Below are 19067 nucleotides of genomic sequence, written 5' to 3'. Positions count from 1 at the left end.
TTTTCTCTTCTTTTTCATTCTTAACAGAAACCAGGAGCTAAAAGAACTTGGTGAGCTTTCTCCACACTGGGACAATCTACGAAAAAATGTCCTTACTCACTGTGATCAAATGGTGAATATGTACCAAGACATTCTGACAGAACTCAGCAAGGAAACAGGTATGAAATCAATGACTTTACATATTCAAACTGAAATGAATTTCATGTATGTTATGTGAAAACAATAATAAATACTGTTGTTATGGACATAAAAAAGTCAAGATTTAATAAAAAGCAGAAAACTTTTATTTCCAACTCTACCATCTTGGCATGAAAAACAAAGAAGAAAAAATTGCACTATTTTACCTCATGGTATCATTATAGGGGTAACTGAGAATTTTTTTTAATTAAATTTCTGAGAAGAAAATCCACTCATACAGAATATGTTTTTCTTTCTGAAATTCTTATAACATTTTTCTATGTCAAATGTACTTTTCAACACACACACACATACACACACACACACACACACTATTTATTTACTAATGATGTTTAATTTTTTTTTTTCCACCTAGGGTCCTCTTTCAAATCAAGCAGCAGCAAAGGAGAGAAAACATTAGAATTTGTTCCGATAAACCTACATCTGCAAAGAATGCACGTACACAGCCCTCACTTGAAAGGTAGTATATAGTATTCTTTTTCAAATGGGCAAATTATATTAGTGTGTACTTCTTTAAAAGGCTTGACTATTGGCAGAATTAGAAATTTTAGCAGTTATATAAAGGTGAAGATGAAACAATTGAAGCTGATAATGACCCTAGATACTACAAAAGAAACCATTACATTTTCGTTGCTGTGTTTCTGGGCAATGTTTTGTAAATATGCCACCTATGAACTCAATAACTATGAATTGAGTTACAGGTGACTATGCAAGATGAGTATTAGCTTTATTAAGTATTATCAGCGATGCCTAATAGCTCCCCATTGTGCTACTGTTTGAATTAGAGAAAAAGAAAAACAAGACTCGTTCATTTTGTGCCTATCCTGAGAAACCAGAGGCCAAAGATGGACTCATGTGCTGTTTCTCCGACTTAGTGGTGGCTATCACCAGAATCACCCACTTCCCTATGAGAAGCGGGTTTATCAGATAGAAGGTGCTACAGTATTTTGATGTACTTGGTTGTGAGAGACATTTTTCAAGAAAATACACATAGATTTTCATAACATACCTGAATAGTTCTAGAGTGAATGATACGGGGTTGAATTCATTGCCACTCAAGTAATTCCTTGCCATTTCTCAGTAAAATATATTTTAAATACTCTTCTCATCTCCCTTTTCTTTAACTTATTGCTGTATCAATTTTGTGCATATTTAGGGTGACCACCTGCCCTTATTTATCAGCAGAAGTCCCATACTATGCCTGTTTGTCCAGCATCTTTGTTAATGATGCCCTCCACATCCTTTCCATCTCAAAGGTCTCTCTGAATCATAAATGCTGTGGTCATCCTATGGGTACTCATCTTCCTAGGAAGCTAAAAGTTACTTTAGATCATCAAATCCTTTATGCTGAGTCTATCAACATATACATACAAACATGCACATACACAGATACATCTAAAGAAGCATTCTAACACCCAATTTTGTAGCCATTGTCACGATGAGGCTACAGGTTAGAGGTCAGAGTTTTAAAAAATTAAAATAAAATCTCTGTCTGTTTTAAAATTACCTGAAGTTTTATAATCAGAAAAATTAAATTTTTCAAGTTGGTGCATACTGATTGTGTATACACAACTAGCTAACGTATAAGTTCAAGTGTAGTTAAAATCATTCTGATATATAATTGTATTATCTTTGGTAACCCTTATCAACTATCTGAAATTTTAACTTGCATCCTGTTCACCAAAAATTATGTCAACTGAATTAAAAATGAGATGGATTGGCCTGAGGCTTTCAGGAATTCTTCCCTGAGTACTGAGTGTCTGTTAATAGTTTGAACATAACAATATCTAATGGTTTTAAAAAAATCATCAAAACCAAGGTCATAAAGAAGCTGCAACATTCAAAAGCTATCTGACAACCAGCATAACTTTTTTTTTCCCTAATGGCCTATATGAAGAGACTTTTATGATATAGTAAAAAAGTTTATATATTTTGGAGGGGAACAGAATTTCAGCTTTACTACTTTACATATGACCTTAAGCCTGTTATTTAATCTTTCTAAGCACTGTCTTTTCCTTCCTGATTAAGTGAACTAGACCACGTAAAACACATAGAATGAACAATAATAGTTTTTATGATACATGTGGCATTTGCTATCACTGGAACAAAACGGATCTGTCAGTTTTATCAGGACTGTTAAAATTGGAGGAAAGTAATCAGTTAAGAGCCTATTAAGAGACGTTGAAATCTTGAACTAAAGAAGTAGCGAGATTTAGAGAAAGGATGATTTAGAGAAGCATTTTAGAAAAATCATCACATGCAAGTACTGTGACTAATCAGGTTACAGCCATGGATGGGTAGCAGTATCATCAAACCAGATAGTTTGTTGAAGCCAAATTGATAGGAATTTATATTTTAAATGTGCATTTAAATATTTGGTGATAATCCTTAAAATACATCCACCACACAAAGAGAAATTATTATCTATGTGGCCTTTTACTTTATACTTATTTCTTGAAAACAAAAGAACCATTTACATTATGCTGTTTTCTCTAAGGTAATTTCTGAAAATAGACTAGAGTGAACTGGGATGATACAAGGCAGTTAGTTTTTGTTTCTCCAGTGTAAAAGGAAGAAACTGGCAACTAAAAGAAAGATATTTAGAAAAGCAAACAAAATTTCTTCTAATTAGTTTAGTGGGATATGTATCAGTTTCCTAGAGCCACCATAACAAAGTATCACCAAGTGGGAGTCATAAACAACAGAAATGCAATGCTTCACAGTCTGGAGGCTAGAAGTCTAAAAATCAAGGTGTTGGCAGAGGAGTGCGTCCTCTGAAACTGACAGGGGATTCCTTCTTGCCTCCTTCCATACCTGGCTTCTTATGGTATTCCTGCAGTCTTTAGTTTTCTTTGGTTTGTTGGTGCATCCCACAGATCCTCCGTCTTTGCATGTCGTTCCCCTTTATGCCTTTACACCATCTTCTCTGTGTCTGTTTCTGTATCCAAATTTCCCCATTAAGGACATTTTTGGATTAGGTCATGTGGGATTAGGACCTGCACTAATGACCTTATTGCAACTTGATTGCATTTGTAAAAACCTTATTTCCAAATAATGTCATACTCTAAGATATCTTTCTTGAGTGGGGGCACAGTTCAACCCATAATGGAATATATAAAAGAATTTCTTATTTGTGATGACAAATATCAAACAGTAAAGAGAAAAGCAATATTTTGAAGTTACGGAACTAGGGTACAACTCATCAACTAGAGGGTTTTTGACATAGTTTTCAGAAAGACTGATTCCTTTCTTTGAAGACTTAAGGAGTAAATGGGGGAAAGGACTAGAGAGTCTAAAAGCCAAGAATTAATTCGAAAGTACTGAATTCTATTACATGCTGGTTTCTTTCCCCAACGCTACTCATATATATATATATGATATGCATGTCCTATGTATAATATTAAATATATGTTTTTAAAATATTTAAGTTTTTAGAAGTTTAAATGTTATTTTAAATTGAAATTCAGTTAAAGTAGGTGTTTACAGACTATATCACCAACTATGTATTATAATAGAAATTAAAATCTTGACTGAATTTGGGGGATTCTACCCCTTACTTTTTTTTTTATTTTGACCAAGTTGATAACCTTTCTGAGCTTTGATTTTCTTTACTTGAAAAATAAAATGGTTAAAAGTTAGATGGTAGTCAATCTGATTTTCTACTTGCTTATATAACATATATTTAGCAGATTAAATGAATCAAGTTAAATGTATTTAAGATCCATGGTTACTGATTTGAATGTTTAGCTGAATTACAGACAACATTTTTCCAGGTAATGATGCAAGTAAGATTGGCCAAGCCTTGGTATTTCACTGGTGAGTTATTTGGATGTAGTCTACATCTATTTTCATTCTTACCATTAGTAAATTTCATCTATCCACATTTGATTAATATGTCTCTTATATTTGGAGAGGTAGCTATGCAAACAGGAGCAGGCAGGTTCACCAAAGACAAGGCTAATGTCCAGCTCTTGAAACAAGTAACAGCAGAACTATGATGTCATGTCTCATATGGACAAATGAAATAACCTTCCTTTAACTTCAGGTGCCCCCAGACCCATTAAGTTAATTTTTCATCTTTGTCCATTACTTAAATGCAACAAATAGAATACCCACCACAATAGAGATCTTAGCAGCAGTGACAACAATAACACAAATCCCTGAAATTAAGAAGACAGTTTCCCTCTCCAGTATATTTTACTTTCATAGAAAAACAGTTGTGAATATTATACACTATGGATTCTTGTGTTATTTTACTATGTTTAAGTTAGTTTGTATGTTTTATACATACATATATATATATATACAATAGCATATAGTACATAGAAAAGAAAGAGAAAAGGGAAGGAAGGAAGAGAGGGAGGGAGGGAAGGAGGGAGGGAGGAAGGAAAGGGAAAGAAAGAAAGGAAAAAAAAAGAAAGAACCTACTATATTATATCATAAAGCTGTGGCTATAATCAAATGCAAGATCGGCCAGGATTTACTGTTTAATATGGATGAGTCAGCTAACCTCTCTGCCCCTTAGTCTTCTAATCTCTACACGGAAGGAAGGAGGAGACAAGAGGAGCTATTTAGATCTCCCTGATTTCTGTGTCTCAAGAGTTCAGGTGTATCACCTCATCAGTGAAGTGCAATTACCTTTTAGATGTGTTTAATCATCATGCCAACTTGCTTGGACTATTTTGAAACAGATTTCCCTTAGAATTCCCTCTTGTCTTGAGATTCATGTCGAAGTCATTTTGTGGGTCATTTTAAAGTCAGGGATTATGCTTAAATTTTTCCTTGAAATGAGATCAGCATGTCTACATTTTTTTTTTCATCAGCACTCTTTTTATAGTTGTAGGAATTTTAAAGAGATCTTCTGAGAAAAAATAGACTTACTATCTCATTTCTATTATTAAATGGCTTTTAAAAGGCTATGAGGCAGCCCTACTATTAGATTTCAAACCAATCTTGCATCTTTAGTTTGACAAGACTCAACGATTTGAACTCCACTTTCCTCATATGGTGTATATGATGAAATTTTCACAAAGCCAAGGAATTGTTGAAGCATAAAATATCAAAGAAAGAAGAGAGGCATATTATATTTTTTTTAAAAAAAAGAGAAAATGACTTTACACTTATTTTGCTTGACTTTTCTTTGAAATAAAATGCCCGCTTAGATTTTTATAATTGAGTACCAAAAATCTGAAAGTTAAGGGCTATTCATGTCACAAAGATACATAATTTAAACAGCAGGATAAAATGAGGAAATTTTAAAGTGAGACAAATATCACTGATCAGATTGTTGTCTTAGAATTTTAATTTTTTATTGATTTTTTTTTGTATATCTGACTTCTTCTAGAGGAAAACAGTCAATTACAGTTAATTCTAACTAAATTTTAAGGAGTACGACTGCTGTAGCCAAGAATGAGTATGGTATGGTAAGTGTATACCATTCTTCATTAACTAAACTAAGAGGCCAAAAAATAATTCCCTTGGTGTACATAGATCTATCTACTATTTATGTAGTAATTGCAAGTGAAATTCAAGGATGAAGGGACCAAAAGAGATAAACCTAGCTGTTCCAGTACTGTGGTATTGGTAACTGATAATTATCAAATAACAGTTGCAAACTTTTAAGACTCCCTGGAGTCTTGTGATTTTTGTGATTTCCATAAAGAATGCTGATACTTAAAAATATTAGTGATCAATGTTAATTGTGACAGAAACTGTCTCAATTAAAATTAGGTATTATACAGCTGTACACAGTATGTTCTTATTTCAGATTATATGATAAACCAAAAATACCTAATAGCTGAAGAACAAAGCTGTTTTCTTTTGCTTAAAATCATATAAATTCTGAGAACAGAGTTCAGCAGCTACTTTCTAATTGTTTTCTTCAGAACCACTCTAGTTATTTATGATTGTGGGGAGGGGATTTCCCCCACCCTCATTTGTGCAACTCTCTGGAGCCACAAACTAGGTGTCCTACAATTCAACTCAATTCTGACATTATTTTCCCAGAGACAGCATCAGATTCCACAGGTTAAAGGCTCAGCCCCGCAAGACTGCCCTCTATTTCAGATGCCAATTGAAATTCCAGGTAGTTACCCATACTTCTGACCAACTGGCTATAAATCAGGGGTTCCCACAACCCCTTCCTTGGATTTGATTAATTCGCTAGAGAGACTCACAAAACTCAGAAAAAACATTTTACTTGCTAGATTACTGTTTATTATAAAAGGAGAGAACTTAGGAAGAGTCAGGTGCAACAGATGCATAGGGCAAGGTATGGAGAAAGGGCGTGGAGCTTTCATGCTCTCTGAGTTCCCCCAGCACCTCCACGTGTTCACCAACCTGGAAGCTTTCCAAACCCTGTCCTCTTGGGTTTTTATGCAGGCTTCATCACACAGGCAATATTGATAAAATAATTGGCCATTGGGATTGAACTCATCTTCAGCCCCTCTTCCGTAGGGGAGTCAAAGGAGAAAGGACTGAAAGTTTCAACCCTCTAATCTCATGGTTGGTTTCACTGGCAACCAGCCCCCATCCTTAGGTGCAGTCCAAAAGTCACCTCATTAACCTAACAGAAGACACCTTTGTGGCTCTCAACACTTAGGAAATTCCCAGGGTTTGGGGAACTCTGTGCCAGAAAAGGGGACGAAGACCAAATATTTATTTCATATTATAAATCACAGTATCACAGTAATCACTGTTTAAAAGTTAATACCTCAGAGCAACTCTTTGAAACTCAAATGTGCAAACACTATTTAAGCCTAATCTCTTTGAACCTCTGTAAAATGTGGACATAAAGATCCCAGCTTTTTGAGAGATGGTTCTAATCAAGATGGGTAAAATCAAAAGGCAACAGAGAAAAGTGAGAGAGGCAAAAGTGAGACCTTATTTGCTCTTTCAGTATCCAGACAGAAACTCTAGTGTCCCTGCAGAGAAGACCTCTTGATTCTAATGGGATATTATGGTTGGCTTGGGCAATGGGAGACATGGCTTCTGGAATATAGATAAGATACTGCACTTCTAGCTCTGCTGAACCACAGTAGTACTATTTTCCACTTGCTTATTTGAAATGTGTTCTGTGAAGTCCAAAAGTGAAGAATATTTGGGGAATGCTTCTATATTTACTTCTTGGTACCTGCACCTTGGTTCCCTTTCTATTCTTATTTTTTTCAAATCGTGACTGTTGTGCTACTAATTATTGTGTAAGTTTTCCATAGAATTTCATATTTCCAACCTGCTTTTATTAACTTACTTTTGTTATCTTGTTTAAAATGATAATTAATGGTAAAGATAATTATAAAAATGATAATTTACTGAAAAGATTGGGAAAGAAAGGACCTGGCCTATGTAAACTTTGGAAAGGACTAGATATTGTAATGCTAAATTAAAAAACACTATAAACACTGTACATTCGTTAGTAATTCTTTTTTCTTAACAGAGGTAGGGTTAACAATTCTGAAGCTGTTTTATTTTTCACTAGGATTGACCATATATTTAAATATGTGGATAGCGAGAATCAAGTTTCTCAATGTCAGGGAGAGAAGGTAGAAATAAGGAAGGAAGGCTAGAAGGAATCTTGTGAGGCTGAATTGAAGTCAGAGGTAACAGCATTGACTCATGGTTTTTGTTGTTGTTGTTAGTACAGTATAGATAGAACAGTGGCTAGATGGATAAATATAGATGTGTGTGCACAAGTTAGTACACATACGTATATTTTCTAGCTCTAGCTACTGAAAGGGATTGAAAGCAGTAGCAATGAGTGTAATTGCTCATAGTAATTAATTTCTGAACACCATTCTCCAATAAAAAGAACTAGGGTTCCTTGGAAAGCTGGTTGATTCCAAGGCTGCGGCAGGGAAAATATGAGTCTGGAGTATCTTGTGGCTCTAGAAAGTAAGGAAGTGTCCAAAAACCAAAAAGCAAAATAAAATAAAATAAGACAAAACAAAAAACAGAAGGGGCAAAAAAAGTGATACAGGAGCCATTCCAAAGGGGCTCCCAGTGGACAAAGCTGGAACAATTTAAACATAAAGCTAGGGTTGGATTATGAATCAAAGAACAAAATACTCATATTGATGTTAATAAATAACTGAATAAACACATGAAGGAAGAAGAAGGGTCATCTATTCCTTCCAGAAGAATTCCAATGAATAAATTTGGCAAGAATGAGGGAAATGGAAAATTACCATTTGAACAGTAGTAATTGCCACAGGCAAGGTTCATCAGTGGATGCTAAAAGTAATGGGTACCAGTTTAAACAGAAACAGGAGACTTGCATAATCTTAAAGTGTGTCCCTTCAAATACCTAGTAGCTCTACAGTGAAGAATCAACTCTAGGCAGTGGCCGATATCACCTTGACCAATGAATCGCAGTTAACATCAAGTAATACAGATTAACTTAACATACTTTCTGATACCATGCACTGACCATTTTAGATACCTCATATAAGTGCAGTCATGCAGTATTTGTCTTTCTGTACCTGGCTTATTTCTCTTAGCATAATATCCTCAAAGTTTATATATGCTGTCACATATTGCAGAATTTCCTTCCTTTTTAAGGCTGAATAGTATTCCATTGTATGTATACAGCACATTTCCTTTATCCATTCATCTGCCGATGGACATTTAGGCTGTTTCCATGTCTTGGCTATTATAATTAGTGCTGCAATGAACACAGGAGTGCTAATATCTCTTCAAGATCTTGATTTCAATTCTTTTGTATAAACACCCAGAAGTGGGGCTGCTGGATCATATAATAGTTGTATTTTTAATGTTTTGAGGAACCTCCATACTGTTTTCCATAACAGCTGCATCATTTTGCATCCCACCAACAACAGTGTGCAAGGGTTCCAATTTCTCCACATCATGGCCAACACTTGTCTTTTTTTTCTTTTTTTTTGATAAGAGCTATTTTATAAATGTGAGATGATATGTCATTGTGGTTTTGATTTGTGTTTTCCTGATGATTAATGACATTTACCATTTTTTCATTTACCTGTTCGCCATTTTTATGTCTTCTTGGCAAAATGTCTATTCAAGTCATTAGCCCATTTTATAAGCAGGTTATTAATTTTTTTTACTATTGAGTTGTGGGAGTTCCTTACATACTTTGGAAATTAATCTCATCAGATATATGATTCGAAAATATTTTCTCCTAATTCTGTGTATTTCCATTTCACTCTACTGATTGTTTCCTTGGCCATGCAGAAGCTTTTTAGTTTGATGTTGTCCCACTTGTTTATTTCTGTTTTCATTGCTTGTGCTTTTTGTGTCATTTCTATGAAATCATTGTTAAGACCAATTTCATGAAACCTTTTCCCTATGTTCTTTCCCTAGGACTTTTACAGCTTAACGTCTTATGTTTAAATCTTCAATCCTTTTTGAGTTGATTCTTTTGTGCTTGCTATAAGGGTCTAATTTCATTCTTTTGCATGTGATAATCATAAGCTCTCTGTTATTCTACAGAATGTGATTCATGAATGGATATATATTCATTCCCATACCCTGGAGAATATATATACATATATTCCAGATTCTAATATATGTGTTTCTGGATAGTGTATCTAAAATTTTTATTCTTCAGCTAAGAATAGTAATTCCATGTATGATCTGAGGACAAACATGACAAACTGAATTTTCCCTCAAAATATTAGTTTATCTATTCGTTGACATTTATTGAGCACTTAAAACATGCATGATGCTGAGACATTTGAATGTTCTTCTATTTATATCTGAAAGATATGTGGAGGGGTATAAGTCTCAAAGCCTGTGTTTTGGGCAGAGTGATTGAATGGCCACCCATATAGAGAAGCAATCCACTGCATTGTGAATGCATAGAGGCTAGGACTGAAGAGGCAGTAGGAATCTTGACAAGACATGAGGAAGATCAAAATTAAGGTAAAGGGCTTCCCTGGTGGCGCAGTGGTTGAGAGTCCACCTGCCGATGCAGGGGACACCGGTTCGTGCCCTGGTCCGGGAAGATCCCACATGCCGCGGAGTGGCTGGGCCCGTGAGCCATGGCCGCTGAACCTGCGCGTCTGGAGCCTGTGCTCTGCAACGGGAGAGGCCACAACAGTGAGAGGCCCACATACCGCAAAAAAAAAAAAAAAAAAAAATTAAGGTAAAGATGTTTAACATGTATAAGAGAGAATAAAATTTTGGTAGCAGAGTTGTTAGAACTGGTCAGATATAATGCTGAGGGAAAGAGAGAAATTGGAAATGATCTTCAGGTCTTGAGGACTTTACTGGAAGACTTAAAAGAATAAAGTGTCTACATGGGTCACAGGGAACCGGAGAAGAAGAGCAGGAAAAGTCAGAACAATAGAATATTATCCAGCCATAAAAAGAATGAAATAATGCCATTTGCAGCAATATAGACAGACCTAGAGATTATCATACTAAGTGAACTAAGCCAGACAGAGAAAGACAAATGGTTTTGCAAATTTTGCATAATCAAGTCATTTTAATCTCCATCAATTAAGACTGCTTTCTCCACTCAGATTTCCACTTCCCTCATCCCTCCCCTCTTGCTGGGTGGTGTTGGAGAGGCTACAAGTTTTTTTGGATCCAGTGAAAGTCCATAGACAACTTTTTTTGAAAATTGAGTTAGGAATGCATTTAATTTGGGCTTGGTGGGACATGTGGATACAGTTTATAGTCACTTTGGTATATTGTTGGTATTGCTGGTCACCCAGGTTTTAGCAGAAATGCAATGTATTTCATTACAACATCATGTTGATTTTTTTTTGTATTTAGTTTAGATTAACACAGGAACTGATCTTATTCAGAAGACTGAGCCTGAGAATCACTTTCCTTTTCAGACTGAAAAGTTTATTTTATTTTATGGAGAAATAAGCAAAAGTCAAAATATCAGCTTTCTTTGCTTAATTGTTGGTAGGATTACTTCCTATAGGGAAAATAATCATAGACAATACTTACTGAATGCTAACCTCTTTTTACTACTTTCCACTCCATTTTCTAGCTGAGGAGCTGAGACATAGAAAGGGTTAGTAGTTTTCCCAATGCTGCACAACTTATACATGGCAGAGCTGGGATCCGGAGCCAGGGACTCAGGGTCCAGTCAATAACTTAAATCACTGGTTCTCCATCCCTGGGTTAGAAGTTAGAAGGCCCTGGGTATAATGTCTTTGGGACTTCAGACAAAGCAGGTAACTTCTCAAGATCCTCAGGTTTCTCAGATAAATGCAGGTAGACAAGTCTTTAGTTGGCCCCTTTTGGGGGGTCTCATGACTGTTCAAAAAAGCTGTGACCCCTTTCCATGAAGTAGAACAGATGCACCAATACAATTCACCATCCATCCCTGGGCATCTTAAAACCTCTTCTTAGCCCTAGGCTAAAATCCCCTGGACTAGAAATCTGAAAATTTCACACTAGTCTAATGTGTTGCTATTTTAGGAAAAGATGACTTCTAGTTGATTAGTGACTTTTTAAAAGGACAAGAGCTCACCACTCAAACAATCCATTAAGTGATTGTTCAGTATCTTTACTAACCATTTGGTTTGGGTTGTATTTCTGTTTTTTTGTGACCTTGAGTTCTCTGAGTGCAGCTGAAGTCTTTTCAATTTAAGACATATTTTATTAAAAAAAATATGCGTGTGCGTCCGGAGCCTGCGCGTCCGGAGCCTGTGCTCCGCAGCGGGGGGGCCCCGGGAAAAAAAAAAAAAAAAAAAACTATTTCAGGTGCATTTGGATGGAACCACTGTGAAGAAGTTATGGTGTTTACTTGAAGCTAATAAAATAATTTATGTTTTCCCTGTAAATGAGATCAGAAAAACAGCCAAGGTGTCAATACCAAAATCAATTTGAAAAGGATCTACTATGAAATTAGGTTTCTCAAATAAAATGTAGTTTAACAAGAGGACATTCACTTTTTCTTCTTTCTTATGGGGGTACTTCTCATTAGACTGTAAAAATGATGGCATGTCTTGAAGTGGTAAATTTAATATGTATCAAACTTGATGACTTTGAAGATCAAAGGATTGAGTTTCAATTTAAATGTATGGATTTTTTATTTAAAAAAAACAAAGTATCTCACTGGAAAATAGATCAAGAGACATTTTGTGTATTCTTTCTATGTCACCTAAGGAAATTGCAAAATTCAATTGCGTGCATTCAAAATTGTGTAAGATTTAGTATATACAGGCAGGAAACTACTATGTATAGATTTTTAAAATGCACTATTACTGTTCTGCCCTTGAGTCAAAATGCATTAATATTTTGGTTCTTTTCTCGGCAACTTTTGGTTGAAAGATTGTTCATTATTGTTGAATTTCAATATGATTGCAAATTAAATGATGCAAAACTCAATAAAGTAAAATACACAAAAGACCAATTAACATGTTACCTCAGTAAGTATATAGAATGAGATAACATACTATTCTACACAGTACCATATAATTAAGATGTAGTCACAAATCAAGGAAATATTATAACTTCTTTAGGTGCACAGGTGGCTTTTAGAAAGATTGATTAGCTCCTCTTTGCCCCCTTGAGATGTGAGTTCATTTTTATTCCTGCAAAATCAAACAGAATAATTTCTCAAACTTCCCACCGTGTGTAGGCTTCAATGCAAACAGCATGTTGGAGATAAATGTTTGCAAAGTGTTCATCTCCTTGTCCATTCCTGTTCCAGATGCTCTCTACGATGTCATCACTGTGGGAGCCCCAGCTGCGCATTTTCAGGGATTTAAGAATGGTGGTCTTCGGAAACTACTCCATAGATTTGAAACGGAAAGAAGAAAGTAAGTGATGACAGGATGCATTAATGATATTTACCTTCTCTTTGGGGAAGTTCGTATACCAGGTTAGGATAAAGAAGCTTGGTCCATCACAATGAATAGTTCTTGACATCTCCAGCCTATTCAGGAAAAAAGCATTAAAAATAAGTTAGAATTGTGTAACTGATATACTGTTATATAAACGTATAAACTAGCAATGCATATATATATATATATATATATATATATATGTCTTTCTTGTTTTAAAGAAATTGTCTATGTACTGATACAATATTATTAACTCAGCTACCTCCTTATTAAGATTTCTCTAGTTTTTAGTTTTTAGTTTTGGTTTTGGTTTTCTGGTGGGCAGGGTATATAGTTCTATGAGGTTGTATCACAGGTGTAGATTAGAGTAAGCATCGCCATAATCATCATAAATAACTGTCCCATTACCACATAGAAACTCCCTCAGGTTATCCTTTAATCGTCACATCCTTCCCCCAGACCCTTTGGCTGCAGAAAGTGGTTCTTTTGCCTTATTATTTCAACAGGGAGTGGACGTCAGAGTTCCAGCTAGGGACTCTGAGGGGAGAGGCACCTTCTTTGTAATTCATGGAGGTTGGAAATCAGTTCCGTGACAGACCGCATGGGGAAAGGGATGCCAACACTTTACTGAAATGAGAATAAGAGTGGAATACAGGCTCAACCTTGGCTGCACGTTAGAATCACCTTTGGAGCTTTAAAATATTTTATCTATGCCAGGATATCACCCCAGACATATAAAGTCAGTTCTGGGAATGGAGCCCAGGCACTGGTAAGTTTTAAAAGCTTCCCAGGTGAGACTGATGTGTGGCCAGGGTTGAGAACCACTGATACAGATGCAAGTGAATAATGCTGGGAGAAGACAGGTGAAGGGTGTGGAGACTAGAAACAGGAATAGTGACACAGATGAGTTAAACTTGAAAAATGTATAGAACATCAATTAGTATCTATCAGGAGGAAAGAAAATCTACATTAAGGAATATTTGTTGCAATACAGAAGAAAAGCATTACATCTTGTTTATTGGAAATTTTTCTTTAAAGAATCCCCAACTCATTAAATTGTTACAAAATGGAACCAAAGATGGGGATAAAGCTGTAAGAGTTTTGATGTGGGAAAACTTGGGCCTGACTAATCGTGGATGAATAAAACCGAGCATATTATAGAGCTTTTCGTGCTTTAGACATGAGACTTTTCTAGAAGAACCTAATTACTAATTACTAATTACTAATTACTAAGAACCTAATTACTCATACATTATTTGGGGGTTTTTTTGTTTGTTTTTAAAATTTTTTTAAGCTTTTTTTGTTGTAGTAAAATATATGTAACATATAAATGTACCATTTTAATCATTTAAAAATTTTTTATTGGAGTACAGTTGATTTACAATGTTATATTAGTTTCAGGTGTACAGCAAAGTGATTCAGTTTTACACACATATATATAAATATATACACGTTCTCCCATGTATTCACTTGTTCATCAAACACGTGTTTCTGGATTTGGCGATTTGCCTAGGCACTATTTGAAAGCTTGTGGACTCCTCCCTCAAAGTATGAATCAATTCTTTACTTCCAGTATTTCGTAAAAGAAAGGGAAAATCTACCACACCAACACATACTTTGCGGGCTTTGATCATTTGTGATTTCAGCAGGAACCTCAGATTAAGCCAGAACTTTCACTGAGTAAGATTATGACCTGAAAGCACAGCCCTTTCACTGAGATAGAGAGGCACCTCATGAAAACCAAGAGCCTTTGTAAAGAAGAAGAAAAGCCAATGAGGGGCAGTGTTTACTCCTGGAGAATATTAATTCCTTATGATCTACCTGTTCATTAGGGACAAACTCAGAGCTGACTCCCTGCAAGAGATCCTAATGTCAAATGCCTGCCTTGAGTATCTACCATGGTTTTCCCTCCATACCTCCCACCCACTCTATCTGGTCCCATAATCAAGATTGACTACCCCAAAATTTCAAATGGAAAAGAGAAAAAAATCATTTGGAAAAATCATAAGGAAAACAAACTAAAATTTACCAGTAGAAGTGTTATAGGTGGTCCTTGAGCTTACAACACTTGAGCCGTACTAGAATTTGGGGGAATTTTCCGAAGGAAAGTAAAGCAATACAAAGAGTTAAACAAACCAGCCTTACTTTTTATGAGATCAAGGGTTATACAGTCACAATGGTTATACAATTTCTAAGGAAAATTTTCCTTATTATTGTAAGGAGAAATATGAATAGAAGTTTCCCAATTCTCTATTATAAATAGGAAGTTTCCTGAGTAAAAGGAGAAATACCGCATCAGGGAAGGAAGTTCTCTGTAGCCTATAGTGTAGCAAGAATCCAATAAAACAGAAATGGGAGAACTGGATGCAAAATCATACCACTACCTCTGAAATATATTCATCAGACAGTATCACTAACCACTGCTTAATTGGGGGGGCGGGGTTTAAAACATAAATTAACATTTTTCATTAGTGGTATAAAGCTGAGATATCTAAGCAAAATGGTCAGAGTTTTCCAACTCTTCTTTTTATGTACTTTGTCCAGTAACATATGAGCAGACTAGGCAGCAGTTACAAGTATATTTGTTTTCAAACCCTTCACTTTCATGCTTAAGACAAAGATTTTCATTTCTTTTATGAAAGGGAATGAGTGATTCAAATGTATTCATTGAAAGCAATAAGACTGCATCCATGATTTGATTTTTGAGAGCCAATTTTTTTCCCCTGCTTGGAGTTCTTTCCATGTCTCTACCTTGATCACTGGGTTTTTCTCAGAAATTTATCTTGTCACTCACTGGTAGAGCAGTTTAGAATCTGAGATCATAACTCTGTATAAATCCATGTCTCATGTCATATATCTTTTAAACAGAAATATTTTTTATCTTTTAGTGATATATATTTTTAATACATTGCTTTCTATTGACAGTTTTCAAGTTTTGTAAATATGTTTATTGGCAAATGTAGAAAAGTCAAAAGTAGGAGGTTAAAATCACCCGTAATCTCCTTCCTCAACAAGACAGTTACTGGGATCATATTGGTACAGTCTCTTCCAGTTTGTTTTTCCACATGTAATCTACATCTTATGTTTTTTTCTATTATAAATTAAAAAATTCAAAATGGCTTAAAATGACTAATTCTTCAAAGTATATAAATTGAGTGCTCTCCATTTAAAAATCCTTATGTGTTTTTGGTTTTTGGAAGTCATGCCCAATGCAACAAAGCTACTATATTTAATAATCAGTCTTACAAGTTATAGCTAAAACTCATCTCCTGTTCACTTTCAAATACTTTTTTCCTTTTTGGAAAAAACACTTTATAGCACAAAAAAATAAAGACATTTTAAAAGTATAATAAAATCATACAGACGCTGTAGAAATAAGAAGTGTGAATAAAAGCCCTGTTCGTTCCTTTTTTTTTCTTTTGAACTGTGTCCAGTAGTTGACAACATATCATTTCCAAGGAGATAGCAGTTTAATTTTTGTGTTGATTATAACTTGATTCATTGGAGGTATATTTTCTTCTTCCGGTGAGTCAGTTTCTCCTTGGCCACTCTTAGATTTCAGCTCGGTTCATGTTTGAGCAAATACAACACTAGGTCTGCCAAAACTGTGTACCAGGTTTTTCTCATCAATGTGCACTTTTCTCTGTGCAGGCCCCTGTGCACAGCACCAAATTTTCAAGAATAGGTGGGTTTTAGCTCTTACAACATCTATAGCGTGGAGTCAGGAGAGAATAAAATACTTCAATCAAATAGCCCTGCTGAGTCTCGGACATACTTTACAAACTAAATGATGACACTTGCAAAGCATTAAACTAAATGTAATATAAGGGAATGAAAGGATTCTCGCTAAGTTGCATATGATCCTAAATGAATTTGTAATGCAGAACTTCTCCTACTTCATTCTCTTTTTAACTATACAAAAAACCAATATTTGCTTCTAGCACACAAATTCAAAGAATAAAGAAGCACATAAAGTGAAAAGTCTGCCTTTTCCATTCTCCTTCCCCAGAGTAAACCAATCTGAACATGCATTTCCCTACGCAGTTTTTTCTAGCTATCCAACTCTTTGAGTTTTCAGTGATCAGGACTCTTTGTCGACACAAACTCAGGTCATGGGAATGTCATGTTCTTGACTTTCCTATAATTCAGTTTACTTTTTCTGGCCTCCATTCTGGGGCAAGGCAGAAACTCTCATCTCAGATAATTCATAGATTCTACACCTTGTATGGATTTGAATCCTGGTTTGGGCACTTACTGGCATTGTGACATTAGCCAAATTACCTCACCCCTCTGTACCGTAGTTCCCTCACTCGTGACACAGAAATAATATTGCTTTACCTCATAGGATTGTTCTGAAGATTTTATGACTTCATATACACCAAACATTTATAATGGTACCTGGCACATAATGAGGGCTTAATAGATATTAGCTATTATTTATATAAAATATGTAAACAAGTATTTTTTTACTCAAAAAATGTTCTGACAACCTTTAATTTCAATACATTTAGATCTCATTTTTTTTCTAAAAGCTAAGTAGGGTTTTATTGATTGAATGTAGCAGAATTATCTAACCAATACAATATTGATGGGCATTTAGTTAATTCCTAGTATTTGTTATAACTGTGTGTTTGCAAGGTAAACCCTTATTCTTCTGTTTTTGCAAATTTGTGTTTCTTTTTGATAAAATTCCTAAAAGTGGAATTTCTTAGTTGAAGTGGTTACACTTTAGAGATGCTGTCATACTGCCTTCCAAAAAAGTTCTATTAATGTGCATAATATGCCTAATTGCCCACTTATTCTTTTTAAAATTTTTTTATTGAAGTATAGCTGATTTACAGTGTTTCAGGTATACAGCAAAGTGATTCAATTATACATATATATGCATATATATGTATATATAGACATATATATTCTTTCTCAGATTCTTTTCCATTATAGGTTATTCCAAGATATTGAATATAGTTCCCTGTGCTATACAGGAAGTCCTTGTGCCCGCATATTCTTAAGTACTAGGCTTCGTACACCATCTCTGTGCTAAGCCCAGGCATGGTTCTTGAGATTCAGACATGTAGTTACCACCATTTAGTAGACAGCTCCACGTTGATGGTATCATCCAAACACCTCAAAGTCGACACATTCAGTCATCTCTCATCCCCTTATCCTCAAACTTCTCTTGGGGATTGTTTTTCTTAATTAAGACACCACATCCATCTAGATGTTCAACTTTGAAGCTTGAAAATCCTTGACTACTTTTCTTCCCTTGCTTCCACTTCCCAGAGAAAAAAAAATCGGTTCCATCACTTCTACCTTCTTATATCTCAGGAATTCGTTCATTTCAATAATCAATTTGGTTTAGGATAATCCTAACCCGTAGAATCACTATTTTTTAAACATCCTACTGCCAAATCTCTTAATCAGTCTTCATCCTCCAGGCTGGCTCTCATCTCATCCGTTTTCCTCATCTTGGTTGGAATAATATCTCTTAAGAGGCAAATACAATCTTGTGATTTCATCATGTTAAACAGTTCATAGCTGCCTCTTGCCTGGAGAATAAAAGCACAAGGTGCATAAGATATTCATGTGTCATCTGACCCTGACTTTTTCTCCAGCTTCATCTTTCTCCACTCACACCATCACCTTCTCCTCTCATTCCACCCTCCACCGTGAACCAGACCGAAGTTCTTCAGTTTCAGGTCTGCTTTGAAGTTTTTTTTTTTTTCCTGAAGTCTTCTCCGACTCCTTGGCCAGGCCACATCTGCTTTTCGCCTCCCATGTACAAACATACCTCATTGCCTCTCTTCGCCTCTAGACTGTGTACTCTGGGGGCATGGACTGTGTCTGTAACTAACTGTGTCAGGAACTAACTTGATAAGTGTTCCTTGAATGACTAAGTATATGAAGAAGTAAATAAAAGAAGTGAAAGCATTGTCTGTCAGAGGAGTAAGAGGATGAACAAATTGGTCTGCCTAAAGAGATCACTGTGTTGTAACTAGGTGACAGAAACATAGGGGCATTTGCGGAAAATGTCTTGTAGGCTTTCAGACAGCCATTTGTCAGCTATTAGAATGTTTGTGTTTGCTTGCA

General features: G+C 35.4%; 1 protein-coding gene across 3 annotated transcripts in view; it reads left to right on the top strand.

Moving 5' to 3' along the window:
* Window positions 1-19067, top strand: part of INPP4B (inositol polyphosphate-4-phosphatase type II B) — a 493426-nt gene that overhangs the window by 322233 nt on the left and 152126 nt on the right. For all 3 annotated transcript variants that reach the window (XM_027117065.1, XM_027117067.1, XM_027117064.1), the window contains 3 exons: window positions 28-158; window positions 554-658; window positions 12848-12956. In XM_027117065.1, coding sequence (XP_026972866.1) covers window positions 28-158; window positions 554-658; window positions 12848-12956 — 345 coding nt within the window. The remainder of the gene's footprint in view (window positions 1-27; window positions 159-553; window positions 659-12847; window positions 12957-19067) is intronic.

The sequence above is a fragment of the Aethalodelphis obliquidens genome, unplaced genomic scaffold, assembly GCF_003676395.1.
Source record: "Aethalodelphis obliquidens isolate GAN/ISIS:26980383/991018 unplaced genomic scaffold, ASM367639v1 scaffold17, whole genome shotgun sequence".
Classification (NCBI taxonomy): Eukaryota; Metazoa; Chordata; class Mammalia; order Artiodactyla; family Delphinidae; genus Aethalodelphis; species Aethalodelphis obliquidens.
Note: the sequence above shows the minus strand (reverse complement) of the source record. Positions and strands in the feature narration are given on the sequence as shown.